This window comes from Typopeltis vanoorti, chromosome 8 (genome assembly GCF_054136105.1).
Source record: "Typopeltis vanoorti isolate ZY-2024b chromosome 8, IOZ_Tvanoo_1.0, whole genome shotgun sequence".
Classification (NCBI taxonomy): Eukaryota; Metazoa; Arthropoda; class Arachnida; order Uropygi; family Thelyphonidae; genus Typopeltis; species Typopeltis vanoorti.
In genome coordinates, this window is record NC_143556.1 from 66,288,271 (window position 1) to 66,306,606 (window position 18,336).

Here is an 18,336-nt window from a genome sequence, read left to right on the forward strand (position 1 = left end):
CAGTAATTGAAGTAGCAGAGTGCAGCATTTTTCAGCAGGATAGGAAAGGAAAACATGGTCGTGGAATACTACTTATGATAAGTGATGATTTATGTCCTCTAAGAGTGGAGGCTTTGGAAGGCAGTGACACTAATAGTTTTGAAAGCATATGGTGTGAGGTAGAAGTGGCCAAGACAGAATATTTAGTGGGATATTGTTACAAACCAAGGAGCACAGAGGGTGGGTAGCAGAGGTGTTCAAACAGTTGAGCTTGGCAAGTGCAAGAAGAATGATTGTTATGGGAGATTTAAACTACAGCAGTATAAGTTGGGAAGAGGAAAATGCATGTAGTAATAAGGGGATGGAATTTCTAGAATTCTTGAGCGACAAATGTCTTAGGCAACATGTAATAGAGGGAACAAGAGGTTCAAGAGTTTTGGATTTGGTAATAATGTCAGAAGAGCTGATAATAAGTGAGATGACCTCTCTCCCACCAGTTGGAGAGAGTGACCATGTGGTTTTGAGTTGGAAAATGAATAGACATACAGGTGTATCAAAGAAAAGGGAAGGTATGTGGAATTATAAGATAGGTGATTATAACAGTATTTAGGTATCAGGGCAAAATTGGAAGACCAGGATATCATTAGTGTATGGGAAATTATGAAGGAATATTTGTTAGCAGCAATAGAAAGCTGTATTCCATGAGTGAAGAAGCAGACAATTTGATGTAAAGTGTATGACAAACAATATCAAACAGGAACTGCAGTTGAAAAAGAGATCATGGAAGAGATATAAGGAGAGGGGTGGAGGGCAGATACACGAAGAATATAAGACGCAGACCAGGAGAATGACTACTATGGTGAGGAAGGCAAAACTGGAATATGAGAAGAGATTGGCACTAAGATCCAAAGAAAATCATAAGTAATTTTTTTAGCTATGTGGCTAGTAGGAGGAGAAATGATTGTGGAAGAATGACATTGCAGGATAAAAATGAGAATAGAGCGACTGATGCAGAGGACATACTGGAGTTGTTCAATGAGCACTTTATTGCAGTATTTCATCCTGGAGAAGAAGGTTTTAATACTAGAGGGATAGGGCAGGTTCAGGGTTTAGAAGTGCAAGAGGTGAGTATGTTCCAAATACTAAGTACTCTGGATATCAGTAAAGCTGTGGGACTGGATGGTATTTCACCATGGGTTTTGAGAAAATGTGCTAAAGAACTGACAACTCCATTGACCTAGCTCTTCAATAAAAGTCTGGCTGTGGGAAAGGCACCCAAGGAATGGAAGGAAGGTAAATAGTACTGCTGCACAAGGGCGGTAGCAGACTGAAAGTGCCTAATTATAGGCCAGTTTGTGTGTCATCAGTAGTTGTTAAGGTCTTGGAGAAATTAGTGAGGAACTATATAGTGTTGGGCAGATGAGGGTAATGTTATCTGTGAGAATCAACATGAATTTGTTAAGGGGCTCTCTTGCGTTAGTAATATGATTGTGTTTTATAATAAAGTGACTAGAGCATTGATGAGGGAAAGGCATATACTGCCATTTTTTTGGATTTTGCAATGCCATTTGACAGACTGCCACGTGATAAGCTGACATTTAAGTTGCAGTACATGAGTCTAAATGTCAGGTAAAATAAATGGATTCAGGATTGGCTGTCTGATAGGAATCAGAGAGAGGTGTAAGGTGGGACAATATCAAGGAAGCAAAAGGTTACAAGTGGGTTTCCACAGGGCTCAGTACTGGGACATGTATTGTCCAATCTTTATATCAATGACATTGTCAATGGATTGTATTCAGTTGTTTGTGGATGATGTAAAGCTGGGAAGGGTTATCAGTAATAGTGCAGATGTGGCACACCTGCAAGAGGATTTGAATGAACTAGACAGATGGGAAATTGAATGGGGGGGGGGGGGGTCGGTTTAATGCAGCAAAATGTAGTCTTGAAGTTTGGGATCCATCGATTGGAGGATGCATACTCGATTGGAGGAGCTATACTGGAGGAAGTAGGAAAGACGAGATCTGGGGGTGATGATGGATAGAAAACTGAAAGTCACGGAGCATATTGCAAAGGTGGTGAAGATAACCAAGAGGATTGCTGCAATACTGAGAAGGATGCTGACCTGCAGAGATAAAAGAGCTATCATTTCATTGTATAAGACTCTGATCAGAGCACACTTAGCCTATTGTTCTCAAATTTGGTCCACAGGACTTGAAGGGAATAAATTAACTGTGGAAAGGGTACAGAGGTTCATAGCAAAGATGGTTTCAGGACTGTACAATGTCAGTTATGAGGATTGACTGAGGGAATGTGGACTGCATAGTTTAGTGGAGGATAGAAGAAAGAGAGGTGATATGATCGAGACTTAAATTGTTGAGAGGCAGTTACAGGGTAGACACTGGGTAGTTCTTTTGCTTAGTGGAACGGCAGAAAGGAACAATGATAAGGGGCTATCCCTGGAAGTTATGAAATGAAGCTGTGAGCAAAAGGGTGAGCAGTAGTTTCTTTGCGTGGATGGTGATTGAACTGTGGAATGCATTGCCTGAGAGAGTCATTAGAGCAAGAATGGTCAATAAGTTCAAGGAGTGGTATGATAGACTGTGTTTCCTAAGGACCATCCACGATGACACTTTTGACTCCATGGAGGCCTGAATAATAATAATAATAAGTAATATCATGATCAGACTCCATAGAATTCAAAAAAAACACAGGAAATACACAATGCTCATCCATGCCATACACAATGCCTTACACACACACACATGCACCCAAGCACGCATACAACACACACACAAAATGTCTCTGCACTCATTACTCTCAGGCTATGCATCCCAATCACCCACCACTCTAGATGCAGAAAATTAACTCCTCACTTCCCACCACTCACATCTCCCTACTCCCTATGCAGCTTCCAGAGATGTCATCTTGTTTTCTGTGTGTGTGTGTGTGTGTGTGTGTGTGTGTGTGTGTGTGTGTGTGTGTGTGTGTGTGTGTGTGTGTCAACCACATTAACTCCATAATTCCACAAGGTTAAAACATTTATCACACAGATACACTCTCACACAAAACTCAAACTGTGCCTTAAACTCATTGAAAGTGTTGCTATTCAACACTCTCATGCAATGCATTCAAGTCATCATGCAAAGAACCTGCTCCTCACTCCCTCCTTATGATTTCAAGGAATGGCCTCATGATCTACTCCTCCTCCATTCTATGAAAAATTTCTTTGAAATTAACCTATCAACAACTCCTGACCAACTTGACACATCTCAATCACATCCCTCTCTCTCCTCTTATTCATGAACCTCTGAAAATTGCATTCCCTCAATCTGTCTTCATACTCAACATTCTAAAGACCAGCTACTGCCTTGAATCTTTTCTGGACTCTTTCTAATCACCATGAAAAACCAGGTGACCAAATCTGCACACAGTAATCCATATTAAGCCTAATCGAGACATTATACAATGGTAGCCTCTATTTCTGCACATGAATGTCCTCTGCATTACTGCCATAATTGGATGTGACAACTTCACAACTTGTGTAATGTGAACCCTGAACTTCAGGTCCTTCTCAAAGACCACTCCAATCTCCTCTACCTCCTTCAAAATTTTTCTGTGATGCTTCCCATCATTGCTTACCAAATTTCAGAACCTTGCACTTTGCAACATTGAAATGATAGTTCCACTCGTTTGCACATTCATGCAACTATTCAAATCCTGTAAACACTACATGTGCTCGACTCCTCGTTGTATTCTCAAATTGCATATCATCTTCAAGCAGTCATGTCTTCAGTGAAACTCATTCTGATATCATTAATACACAATTTGAATAACAATGGCTCCAAAACAGATCTTTCACTTAACTTCCCATTAATTCAAGATCCTTACTAATCACCACAAAATCCCTCAACTTCTCCACCTCCCTTATTTTACTCTGCATTCCATCTCTGCTTCCTGAATTGTAAAACGTTATACTCAACAATGAAATGGCAACACAACCCGACTCATTTGTCCAATCTACTTTACTCCTCACAGTTCTTCCCAACTTTGCACACATTCCATCTTTTTCTACACATGTTTATTTAGCATATGATGATACAACGGCCATGAGGCCCTTTTTACAGAAGCATGCCACCATCTGAAAAATCCCCCCCAACCAATTTATCCGGGCTCAGGACCCGCATAGCTGACGAATCAGGTCTATGGCTGGGTCTTAAGTATTCCTGACTGTAATCTATGTGTGTGTTTGGGAGACAAAAAAATCTGAGTTTCCGAGCGAAAAAAACCCCTACCTCCATATGAGATGGGCTAACTCATCTTTAGTTGAAAGAGACCAGATGCAAGTTCCTTACATCACTGACGGGAATTGAACCCAGTTCTTTCCGACCAAAGGGTTTGGTTTTATCTATACTGACTGAGCTACGGAGGCTCTACTTTCCTGTTATAACATACAAATTAAACAGCAATGGCCTCAAAGCAGACCCTTGTGACATCATCAAGACTTTCCTCTTGGAAATTTCCCCACCTCTATACACAAATTGCTGATACCTATCAGACAGCAAATCCTATCTATTTCAACTTTATTACCTGAGAGGTACAAAGTTAAGTTCCGCACAGTCAAAAAATATGCACATGAAGTATGTGTAACATTGTTATATTTAAAGCTTTGATAATACATACATATATATATATATATATATACATACATATATATTTGTTAAAATAAAATTATTAATAATGAAAACAAAATTATATACAAAAAATATGAAACTTCGAAAAGATATATTTCTGTGTTGAAGTTCCTGGTTTCGGATCACCTGCATTTTTTTTGAAAAAAAGAATCCAATGTTAACTGTCTAGATCTTCTTTTTCTTTCTTTAAGGAGTTCAGTGTAAGATCGAATAGATGCGATTGCACTCCTTTTTGCATTCGCACTCTGTTCCCAATCGTGGTCCATTTCACAGAGTTCATCAGTCAATGCCTCTATGCTTGCAATGATACGCTGTAAATCGGCTGTTTTTATATCTCTCAGAGGACCTTCTTCATTTTCTTTCTCCTCCTTTGGATGTTGACTTAATTGTTCGGCTAATTCTTTTAAGTCTTCATTGAAAAGCGGTTTATCGTGGCTAAGACCTCTATCACATCTTCAGCTGTAATATTGTCCAATCCCACCTCTCGTGCAAGCTTGGTAACTTCAATAACATTTTCCTCTTGCTCTAATTCCTCTAAGTCGTGCATAAATGCTGGAAGAAGTTTTTGCCATGCTCCTTTTAAACACTTTGCTGACAATTCATTCCAAGCTGCCTTAATGTTGTTAATGCCCTTCAAAATATTGAATGACTGCCAATAGTCTTTAATAGTTTTTCCTGAAGTGTCCAAGACTCTTACCATTTCCATAAATGTTATATGGAGGTAATAGGCTTTGAAGATTGATATAATTCCCTGATCCACCAGTTACAAAAGTGATGTGTTTGGGGGCATGTAAACAACCTTGACATCCAATGGTGTTCTTACTGCATCAAGGTTTTTGAGGATGTCCAGGGGCATTATCCAAGAGAAGCAATGCCTTGGCTGGCAAATTATTTTCTTTACAGAAGCGAAGCATGGTAAGACAAAAATAATTTGTATACCAATCTATAAAAAGTCTTGTGTAACCCAAGCTTTCTTGTTCCATTTCCAATAGATTGGCAGCATGGCTTTTAGACCCTTGAAGGCACGTGGTGTCTGTGAATGGTACACCAAAATTGGTTTAAGCTTCAAAGTTCTGGAGACATTTGCACCCAACAAAAGCGTAAGTATCTTTTGCAGCTTTAAAACCTGGAGCAGAACGTTCTTCACAGGAAATGAAAGTGCATGATGGCAATTTTTTCCAGTAGAGCCCAGTCTCATCAACATTAAAAATGAGATCAGGAGGATAACTTCCTTGTTCTACACAGTCTTGAAATTCTTTAGGAAAAGCAGCCACTGCAACATCTGCGCTTGTCACCTCACCATAATTTGAAGTAAGTGACATAATTTGATACTATGGCACTTACTTCGAGACTTAAATCTCATGAACCAACCTTTGCTTCCTAAAAATGTTTCTTCACCTTCATCTGTCTTTTTAAGATCCTCAAAAATTGTTTTTGCTTTCTTAGTTATAACAGCCTGCGTTATAACTGAGAAATATGCGTTATAACCCATAATGATAATTTATCCATTTTTTTCATGAAATTTACCCCTGCTATAACTTACATGTTTTGCATTTAGTACTGCTGTAGATTGTTGCATAGACTGTTTTATTCTATCTGCATTTTTCATAATTGTAGTAACAGTCGATGGATGCAAGTTCATACTCTTACAGACATTAGCACGTGTCTGCCCATCTTCCATTCTTCGAATCGCTTCCATCTTCTTTTCAAGTGTGATTGATTTCCATGCCTTCTTAACATCAAGTTCCGCTAACTTTTCTGCATTTCTTTTATCAGACATAGTATGTAATTATGTACTTTATCAATTTAAATATGTATGTATGTAAAAAAAAAAGTAAATAGAATGATTAGGTAGATTCAACAGTAAAACTGGGTTTGATACATATATGTCATAGTAGCTCGGTAAACACTCAAACACTAGAGTGCCTGCCAGCATCGTTTCTCAGTCCGAAAGCATGCACAGGCATCCGGCATTATTGTGAATCAGCATAAATCGAACCGTCATAAATTGAGGGCTGCCTGTATATTACTGTGCATGCATCTCCCTTATCTACATAATTTGTCACCTTGTTATAACATTTAAGTACACTGCTAAAATACAATCTTCCTTTAGCAATCCTGTGCTGTCTAAAGAAACATTTGCTGTTATCAATCCAATTCTGAATCTTGGACCTCACTAACTTTCTCCAACACTAACTACAACCCCAGACACACAGATTAGTCTATAATTCAAAGCCTTAATCTTAATCACCTCCCTTATGAAGCAGAACAATATAACTTCTTTCGATTTCTTTAAAAGTTGGCCCAGTGCAAGACTAATGTTAAACTAGTACATCAAAGTTGTTAACTTCACAGAACATTCAATATACTAGTAGCCACTGCAGAGGATATAATTGAGACATTTAATAAACAATTCAGGGTATTTTGTCCTTATGTGGCATCGTGCCAGGCTTGAGATGAGCAATTAAATAAACTACATTAAAACAAGAGGACTATGACATTCCCATGTCTTAAACATTCTTGTGAATTAAAGGCATCCCATATCGGAGATGCCTTTAATTAACAAGAATTCACTTTAATCAAAAGTCTTGCAACAAGGTGCATCCCAAAGGCATGGAGAGAGGATAAAATTGTTTAAAAATCATAAATTAAAAATACCAAGAAATTATATACTTGGTTTAATCCTTTATCCAAGTGTAAGCAAACAAGTTTGCACTTAAACTATTTTCAGGACTGGGGCAACTTGTATAAAGAAGCTAAGACTTTGCATCACTTGCCTTAGTATCCCATAATGCAAAGCACATGTCCTTACAGGTATGGGAAGGGTCACTACCCAGACCATTTTTGACCTTTATTGAGGTCTCATCAGTGGGAGCTAGACCCAGAGATGATATTAAGGTTGAAGTAATGCAGAAGTCATATTTTCATATATGAGTAGCCAAAAGGTGTTAAAATACTCTGGATTAGAGAAAGGTGTTGGAAAATTTTCCACTTGGTTATGATACAAATTAAAGATACCAAGAAATTATATACTTGGTTTAACCCTTTATCCAAGTGTAAGCAAAGAAGTTTGTGCCTGAACTATTTTCAGGACTGGGGCAAGTATATAATTTCTTGGTATCTTTAATTTATAGCATAACGAAGTGGAAAAACTTCCAACTTTCTCTAATCCAGAGTATTTTAATATAAAGTATGACACTCTTTGGCTACTTGTATATGAAAATATGACTTCTGCATTACTTTTACCTTGGTATAATAAATTTAGTTTAATCCTTTATCCAAGTGTAAGCAAACAAAGTTTGCACCTGAAAATATCTTCAGGACTGAGGTAAGGTGGTGCAACATCAGGCAACTCTGAGCAAAGGTGGACCAAGCTCTCAATACTGCTATGCATTAAGGGAAGGGCCACTACTACCCAGCCGGTTTCAACCTTTATTGAGGTCTTGTCAGTATGAGGCAGGCCCAAACGTGCAAATACTAAAGCAGAAGCAATAGGAGAGGTCATATTTACCTATACAAGTTGCCAACAGGTGTACCACTTTATTATTGAAATACTCTGGATTTAGAGAAAGATGTTGGAAGTTTATTTTGCACTTGGTTAGACTATAATAAATTTAGTTTAATCCTTTATCCAAGTGTAAGCAAACAAAGTTTGCACCTGAAAATATCTTCAGGACTGAGGTAAGGTGGTGCAACACCAGGCAACTCTGAGCAAAGGTGGACCAAACTCTCATCACTGCTTGTCTCCGTATCTCCCATAATGCAAAGCACATCTCCTTGCGGAGATGTATACTGCTATTTATTAAGGGAAGGGCCACTACCCAGACCGAAGTATTTCATCCTGGAGAAGTAGGTTTTAATACTACAGGGATAGGGCAGGTTCGAGGTTAAGAAGTGCAACAGCAGAGTGTGTTTCAAATACTAAGTGCTCTGGATATCAAAGCTGTGGGACTGGATGATATTTCACAAGTTTTGAGAGAATGTGCTAAACAAATGACAGCTCCATCGACCTGGCTTTTCAATGAAAGTCTGGCTAAGGGAAAGGTACCCAAGGAATGGACAGAAGGTAAGATAGTACCCATTGCATAAGGGTGGTGGCAGACTGGAAGTGTCTATTTATAGGCCAGTTTGTATCTAATCAGTAGTTAAGATCTTGGAGAAATCATTGAGGGACCATATATAGCATTGGGCAGATGAGGGTAATTTTATCTGTGAGAGTCAACATGGATTTGTTTGGGCAGCACTCTTGCTTTGTTAATATGATTGTCTTTTATAATAAAGTGACAAGAGCAGTTGATGAGGGAAAGGCATATACTGCCATGTTTTTGGATTTTGCAAAGGCATTTGACAGGGTGCAACATAAGCTGATATTTAAATTGCAACACATGGGTTTAGATGTCAGGTAGTCAACTGGATTCAGGATTGGCTGTCTGATAGGTATCAAAGAGTTGTGTATGGTGGGGCAATATCAAGGAGGCAGGTTACAAGTGGGGTCCCATAGGGCTCAATACCTGTATTGTTTAACCTTATATCAATGACATTATCAGTGGATTGCAAGGGGATATTCAGTTGTTTGCAGATGATGTGAAGCTGGGAAGTGTTATCAGTAATAGTGCAGATGTCTGCATACTCGATTGGAGGAGCTGTACTGAAGGAAGTAGGGGAAACAAGAGATCTGGGGGTGATGATTGATAGAAACCTGAAATTGAGAGAACATATTGCAAAGGTGGTGAAGGTAACCCAGAGGATTGCTGCAATACTGAGAAGGATGCTGACTTGCAGAGATAAAAGTTATCATCCATTGTATAAGACCTTGATCAGACCAGACAGACTATTGTTCTCGAATTTGGTCCCCAGGATTTGAAGGGAATAAATTAACTGTGGAAAGTGTACAGCAGAAAATAACAAAGATACTTTCGGGACCATACGATGTTTAGTTATGAGGATCAGCTGAGGTAATGTAGACTGCAGAGTTTGGTAGATAGAAGGAGATGTGATATGATTGAGACTTTTAAACTGTTGTGAGGTAGTTACAGGGTTGACACTGGGGGAGTTCTCTCGCTTGGTGGAACAGCGGAAGGAGCCATCCCTGGAAGTTACGAAAGAAAGCTGTGAGCAAGAGGGTATTTGAATGGTGGAATGCATTGCCTGATAGAGTGGTAAGAGCAAGACTGGTCAATGAGTTCAAGAAGTGGTATGATAGACTGTGTTTCCTAGGAAGGACCTCCCATTATGAGTCTTGAGTCCATGGAGGCCTGAATAATAATAATAAAGAAAGCGCCTGTGTAGCTCAGTGGATGTGGCATTTGCACACCACAGCACTTGACCGCATGAAGGAAGATTTCTTGTTTTCGAATCTAGTCAGAGACTAGAAGAAATTGTTCTAAGCCTTTTTTCGACCAGTTACCGAGTTAGTCGATCTCTGGCATCGGCAAGCGGGTTTTTTCTCCCGGAAACTCAAGAAAAGCAACCGTAGAACCAACATTATTTCAGACATTAAATATGAGTGTTAGGGACCACAAGATGGTGGCTTGTTGAGCCATCTCTCTTCACTGCATGCAGCTTAATTAGTGATAGCTTTGGGCGAGCTTATTATTATTCAGGCCTCCATGGAGTCAAAAGACTGATTGGGTACCAGTGAAGATTGAACTGCTCACTCAGCTCCGAAAGTTAGATAGGGCTAAATGGCCTCACCTACTCCCTATATACGGAATAAAAAGGATTTAGCTGATTTTTTTTTTTTTTTTTTAATAATAAAGAATTATCATAGCAGATATTTTGCTATATTAAATTCTCTTTGGCACACCACTGATGCTATAGAAACTTGGCCAGAACTTTCAACAAGTTTGAGTTAGCTCACTAATAGTTCTCTTGTAGTGAGAGAGTTAAAAGCACTAACATGTTATTTCTTGCTTTCAGGCATAGTAAAAGTTTCTATGAAAAAAAAAAAAACATGTTTTGCTTTATCGGCTCTTCACAGCAGACAGATACTAAATAGATGTCAACTTGGCTGAACCTGTATTATGTTCTGTACTATCATAACATATGCATGTGGTTGACAGTGAAATCTACTTATAAAGTATCTGATGGAGATCGTTTATAAACAGACCAATATTTATATTGTGAATATTGATCATATTGAGATTATTTGAAGGGATATTCAACTTGATGATCATAATACAAAATTGATGGAAAAACTAATATTCCCTTTAGCAAAGAGATTAGCAGTTAACATCTGTAGTAATTATTATTATTACATATCACCTCCAGGGAGTCCAAAGACTCATTGAGGAAGTCTTTGGACTCCCTCAATGAGTCTATTGAGACTCACTATTATGTTCAACATTTACACCAACTCCATTTACTGCCAACCACCAGTATTTTCACAGACAATCACAAACATCCATGCCCACGGCGGGATTTGAACCCTTAGCCTTTTGGCTGGAAAGCAGATACACTAACCACTCGGCCAACCAGGCCAGAATAGTAATAGAACTTAATCATCATCAGCCCATAGTATCAGATATCAATGCAATAATATCTGGTATTAATACTATTAATATTAGTTATTAATAGTATTAATACTAATTAATAGTTGGAACTGAAGATAGATGATAAATGATGCTAATTTAATGTTGCTCAGTGAAAGATTTTTTATTTCACTCTTCAGAGTGAAGAGAAGGCAAACTATACTGATTAGAAATTAACATCAACAGGCTAAATAAGTAAGGAATGTGAGGATGGTGACTGACAAGGAGTTGAGATTCATAACTACACTGCAAAAATAGTAAAGACAATACAAATTATTACTGCAATAACGAGAAGGTAATGAAAGTAAGATAAGAAACTTATTTTTCCACTATAAGATGGCACTGAGAACACAGATTACTAGAGAAAATCTGAAGGCACAATCAAAATACCATCAACATAAACTGAGGAAATATAGATTGCAGAATGTAGAATGAAGAAGGGAAAGGAGATGGGATGGGGAATGAACTAGAGACATGAATAGAAACAGAGCAGTAGAAAAGTCTCTGGAAGTCAACTTCCAGATACAAATGTGTGGTGAATGAGAGCAGTAGATTTCTGATGGACAGCAAGGATATTTAATGCATTGCCAGAATAGATAGCTGCGCTTACATTGAATGAATGACAAGCATAGTCACAGATGAAGAGGGAACTCTCACAATAAGGTTTAAGGCTGTATGAAAATCCAGTAAAAGCAGCAACAAAAATAACTTAATATTTATTTAAGAAGAAATAGAATATTATAATCTATAAACTAACCTGAATCATATAATACAGCACACCTACAGGAACTACTACTGCGAGGAATTTTGGAGTCTGGAGAGAGATGACAAATATAGTGGCCACTACCTGGAGAAAGCACATTATCCATGATCTTAGAGTTAATGGAATGGTGACATCGATAGTATCAATATCTTTTGAAAAACGGTTTACAATCCTACCAAGAGGTGTGGTGTCAAAGAATGACATAGGAGATCGCAATATATTGTTCATCAGGCTACTGTGCAATAATTTACATGCTTCGACAGTTGCGTATGCCATTGCAAAAGATGCAATAACTATGGACAAACCTGCAAAGAAGTTTGAAGTCTGCTTTCAAACCAGTCTTTATTACAATTTAGACCTAACTTTAATTACACAAGTATATATTATGAATTGTAAGCATTCAGAACAGATTTATTTGATGACTAAATGTATAGTATTTATAGAATGTTAGAATTAGAATTGCATATTAAGATTAAGTGTCAATTAATAACAGTGCAGAACAGTTATAACATTTGAACTATATGGGAATAAGGCCTAAAAGAAATCAGCTTAATCTGAGAAACTCACTTATAATCAAAGTGAATGTGTTTCAAATAGTTTATCTTAACACTTGATTTGCTAGTTTTTATGTTAGGCTAAAGATTAAAATAAATTTCCTTTTGCAAATCATGCAAGGGGGGGGGGTCTGCTTCTGTGTTCTTTTTTATTATTATTTCATCATCATTAGGCCTCCATAAAGTTAAGACTCATTGTAGGTCTTTTATATTTATAAATTGATAATTTTATACTGATTCCATACCAGTGTTCTCACCAGATTAGATCATGCCATGATGCAAACAATTAAATATTGCCCCTAATGGATTATAAGACAAAAATATAAGAAAATCTCTAATTGCTATTTTGTTTTTATTACAAGAGAAACATTAATGCAAAATCATTACATAATAATATTAAGTAAATGTTTGCTCTATGGGATATCGCACAATAAAACTTTATAAGCTGTCCTAAATTTAAATTATAAGCTGTCTGCCTCTATCGATATAGTTGCTAGACTAACCAATCTTTCTTGGAGCACTGATGTTTGCAAATAATTTTTAATCAGTTTAAGTTTGGAAAAACTTCTTTCTGTACTTGATACTCTAACAGGAATTGGCATAGCGATGGCACCTACTGCAATATGGCTGAATGATTGCCCTTTTTCAGCCTCGCCATGAGGCACGCTGTCTCTATGCTACACCCTGTTGACGGTACTGTTCCATAGACAAGAGGTTAAAGAACCTGTAAGCACATCAATGCTGGGGGGAGGGGGCAAGAATTAGGAAAGAATTGACCTTTTTCTTGAACTGCATGTTGTAGTTTGAGAATACTTTATAAGAAAGGCTGTTCTTGATGACAGAGGCAAATGGAATAAAATAAGTGAAGCAGGTTCAGAGTTTATTTACCTTTTCCTTGAAGAGTTGCAGAAGTTGTAGTTGTTTGCGATTACTTCCTGAGTAAGGCTGTTCCAGAATACAGAGATAAATGAAATAAGAGGAAGAGAAGAAGCAGGTTAAAAGTTAAAACAGGTTGAAAAGGGTTGTTGGACATCTGCTGTTCTTGTTTTAAAAGAGCCAAAAGAAAGTGAAGGAATAATGGTTGCCAGTTCAGTGGAGCAGTGACCTTACCTTTAATCACTATCTCTCAGATGAAATGCTTCTGCACTGTAAGGGAGGGATTATCTATGAGCTAGACTGCTCTCCTCTGGAGAGCTTTGAGAATTTTTAGGGCTTAACAATTAATGATAAATTAAACATTTACAACAACACTGTTTCAGAAAAAAAAAAAATACACATTATGTTGATTAATGGAAAACAACATTGGAAGGATCTGTTTAATCAAATCAAATATTTTGTCTTGGTTATCTGATGAAATATCAGGCTTAATTACCTTATTTTTCCCTTAATATATTTGGCTCAATAGCTTTCCATGGCTAAGTAATTTGGCTTCATATAAAACTTATTTAATATCACGACTAATGATTGATCCTATTTAGAGGATGTTTTTTGCATTTTCTGTTCAGCATTGTTTTGTAAGATGAAACATTCGCGTTTCTGGGAGGAAAAACAACTACTTTCATATGGACCTGCCAACTCATTTTTAACTGATAAACTTCAATGAAGTTTTTTTTTTTTTTTAAATAAATAAAGAGTATTGCTGAAACTGACAGTTACAGAAGCTCTGGATAAGAGAGTTATCTAGTAGTACATGTTCCATGAAATCAAGTCAATCAAGATGTTTAATGACTAACACTCAAGTATTCATCTGTGAGACCTACAAGCTTCACTAGCTTATATAATTGGAATCTTCAGAATCAAAACAGATCTATGGTGACACATTACAGCAATTCAAATAACTGATGAATCAACATAAGATATCACATTGGAGGCTTCATGGATTGTATACAGCATTCAGAAAGGATTAAAACAGAATTTAATTCTTCCTATATTTCGTCTCAGTCAATGAGACATCTTCAGGGATTACAAAAAAACTAATGTAACATAAATACAAACAACAAATAATACTAAGCCCAACCACGTGGGTGACACTAAAGTTCTGTGTAGGTAGAGCGCCCTCTAAGGGTGGTTGTAGGTGGTCTGGAATGTAAAGTGGTCATCTGGTGATAAGCGTTATCCAAATCTTAGGAAGCTTAATGCAACCATATTTATTAAGATTTGGTTGATTCCTGAGAGCTGCTGCTGATTCTAAGAATAGTCTCTCTCTTTTAAATTGGCTGTGGTGGAACATGGTGGTTTTTTCCATGAGATCCTGTGGGTTGTATCCAAGACATGGTCAGCCAGGCCTGACTGACCATAGTCGTGGTTGCAGATGTATGACTTATGTTCCTCCAGGCAGATAGTAGCTGATCTACCTGTCTGTCCAAAGTATGCCAGTTTACAGGAACAGGGTACTTTATAGACTCCAGGCACTGAGAGAGGAGGGAGCTGATCTTTTGTTGAGCGGATAAGGGTAGCAAGTCTGCGGTGAAGCTTAAATGCTGTGTGTGTGTAGGTTGTATTTTTTTAAAACCTTGGCTATTTTTTCGGATGTGCCACAGATGTAAGGTATGGTGATAGCATTTCTAAACTCTTTCTGAAGAGAAGACTGGGGAATGGGGGAGGACCTGATTATTTTTTTAATGCTATGATTGCTGTAGCCATTGGAGAGGAAAGTGTTGTGTATGCAGTCAAGCTCAGTTGTAAGAGCAGTTCCACTGGAACAAAGATTGTGGGCTTTCCTGGTAAGAGTTTTAATAATGCCATATTGTTGAGCGGGGTGGTGGTGGTGGTGGTGGTGGGAGAGTTTGTGAATGTATCTGCCTGTGTGTGTGTGGGTTTTCTATATACCGTGAAGGAAAGTGTACCGTTGGGAAGGCGTGTAACTAAGTTTTCAAGGAAGGGCAAACAATTCTTCTTTTCCTTTTCCATCATGAACTGGATTCTTGGATGTAGGCTGTTGAGGTGACTGAGGAAGGCGTCTAATGTGTCTGGGCCATGAGGCCAAATAGAAAACACATCATCTACATATCTAAGTCAGATAGAAGGTTTGAGAGGGGCTGAGTCTATGGCTCGTTTTTCAAAATCTTCCATATAAAAATTGGCAAGAGGGGGTGAGAGGGGGGAACCCATGGCAGTTCCCTCTATCTGCTTGTAGATTTTGTTCTTCCAAGAAAAATAACCAGAATAGATGGCAAAGGAAAAGACTATCCTCTCATTTTCCTCTCCAATGGCTACAGCGATCACAGCATTAAAAAAAATAAATCTTAACAAATATGGTTGCATTAAGCTTCCTAAGATTTGGGAAATGCTTATTACCAGATGTCCCACTTTACATTCCAGGCCACCTACAACTCCCTTAAAGGGTGCTCCACCTAGATAGGACTTTAGTGTTACCCAAGTGGTTGAGCTTAGTATTGTGTGTTATTTGTATTTATGTTACATTAGTTTTTTTGTAATCCCTGAAGATGTCTCATTGACTGAGAAGAATATAGGAAGAATTAAATTCTGTTTTAATCCTTTCTGAGTGCAGTATACAATCCATTAAGCCTCCAACATGATGTCCTCATAGCACTTAAGCCTCTACACATGGACCAACATAAGATAAAAAGAAATCAACATTTAGTGAATCATGCCAAAAGAGCAAAGAATAAGATTTGCATTCTCTAAAAAATGCCCTACATTTTTTTACAACAAATATGAAAGGTGGTTTAAAAAATTGGCTGGGTTAATTTGTATACCCTAGTCCTCATAAAACAATTTGTGAATGCCTTAAGGTAAGAAAACCTTATCTTACCTATCCTCTTTGCTCCATGCAGAGCATAAGTCCTCAACCATTGGCTTCTATCTGAATCTATTCAATGCTTCTTTTTTGATTTCTTTCCAGGAATATCCCAGCTGTCTTGCCTCTGTTTCTAGTCCTCTTCTCCATGTTATCCTGGGTCTACCACTTTTCCTCTTGCCTTGGGGATTCCATTCTAGTGCAATTTTTGCTATTTCTTTATTTGGGTTCCTGATTGTGTGACCTATCCAGTTCCATTTTCTTTTAGTGATTTCATTTCTGATGCTGGTTTGACCTGTTCTCTCCCAAAGTTTTATGTTTGTTATTTTATTCGGCCAGTATATTCCTAGTATCTTCCTCAAGCATTTGTTTATGTAGACCTGTATTTTATTTATGTTTTCCTTTGTTAGTGACCATGTCTGAGCTTCGTATAGTAAAACAGGTTTAACATTAGTGTTGAAGAGCCTAATTTTGGTTTTTAATTTTATTTCTTTGGAACCCCAAATTTTCTTCATCATACTGAATGCAATCTGTGCTTTCTGGATTCTATTTTGTATGTCCTGTTTGGTTTCTCCTTGTGTGCTGATCACTGATCCCAGGTAGATAAAGTTATCTACCTGTTCCAGTGTTTTCCCTAGTATTTCAAGGACTAATTCTTGTTTGGGGTTTATCTTCATTACTTTAGTCTTGTTATGATTTATTTTCAATCCACATTTACTTGCTTCCTGGTTTAAATTATCTATTTTCTTTTGGAGGTGTTGATGTTTTTGTGCCAAAAGGCATGTATCGTCTGCAAAATCCAGTCACTGATTTCATTTTACCATCCATTTGTGGATGATGCGAAGCTGGGAAGGATTATTAGTAATAGTACAGATGTGGTAGCCCTGCAAGAGGATTTGAATAAGCTAGATAAATGGGCAAATGAATGGGTGTATCTGTTTAATGCAGCAAAATGTAAGGTCTTGAGGTTTGGGAAACATCGATGGGATGCTGCATACTCTATGGGAGAAGTTATACTGGAGAAAGTAGAGGAGACAAGAGATCGGGGGTTGATGATTGATAGAAACCTGAAGTTCAGGGGACATATTTCAAAGGTAGTGAAGGTAACACAGAGGATTGCTGCAATTATGAGAAGGACACTGACCTGCAGAGATAAGAGGGTTATCATTCCGTTGTAAAAGTCTCTGATCAGACCACACTTGGACTATTGTTCTCAGATTTGGTCCCCAGGATTTGAAGGGGATAAAGTAACCGTGGAAAGGATACAAAGACGGATGACAAAGATGGTTTCAGAACTGTACAATGTTAGTTATGAGGATCGGCTGAGGGAATGTGGACTTCAGAGTTTGGTGGATAGAAGAAGGAGAGGTGATATGATTGAGACTTTTAAACTGTTGAGAGGTGGTTACAGGGTTGACACTGGGGAATTCTTTCGCTTGGTTGAACAGCGGGATGGAGTGATGACAAGAGGCCATCCCTGGAAGTTACAAAAGGAAACTGTGAGCAAGAGGATGAGGAGTGGTTTCTTTGCTTGGAGGGTGGTTGAACCGTGGAATGCATTGCCTGATGGAGTGGTGAGAGCGAGAATGGTCAATGAGTTTAAGGAGTGGTATGATAGACTTTGTGTTTCTTAGGAAGGACCTCCCACGATGAGTCTTTTGACTCCATGGAGGCCTGGATAATAATAATAATAATCCCCATTGAATGCCAATTCTTTCTTCAGATGTTTTCCTCATCACCCAATCAATAACAATCAGAAAGATAGTCAGGGATAGTATACATCCTTGTCTTACTCCTGTGTTTGTTGCAAATGGTTCTGATAGTTTGCCATTATTTATTATTTGGATTTTTCATGAGTTTTCTTTGTTATATTTATGATTTTCTGAGGAATCCTGTAGTGCTTCATTAGCTTCCATATAGTCTTTCTATCTATGCTATCAAATGCACGTTCAAAGTCGATGAATCCCAAATATAGGCTACTCTGCCACTCTATTGACTGTTCAACAATTATTCTTAGTGTTATTATCTGATCAATACAAGATATGTTTGGCCTGAACCC

General features: G+C 37.9%; 1 protein-coding gene across 3 annotated transcripts in view; it reads right to left on the bottom strand.

Moving 5' to 3' along the window:
- LOC150104066 (multidrug resistance-associated protein 1-like) overlaps positions 1–18,336 on the bottom strand; it is a 359,631-nt gene that overhangs the window by 121,757 nt on the left and 219,538 nt on the right. For all 3 annotated transcript variants that reach the window (XM_090397253.1, XM_090397254.1, XM_090397255.1), the window contains one exon: positions 11,958–12,268. In XM_090397253.1, coding sequence (XP_090253379.1) covers positions 11,958–12,268 — 311 coding nt within the window. The remainder of the gene's footprint in view (positions 1–11,957; positions 12,269–18,336) is intronic.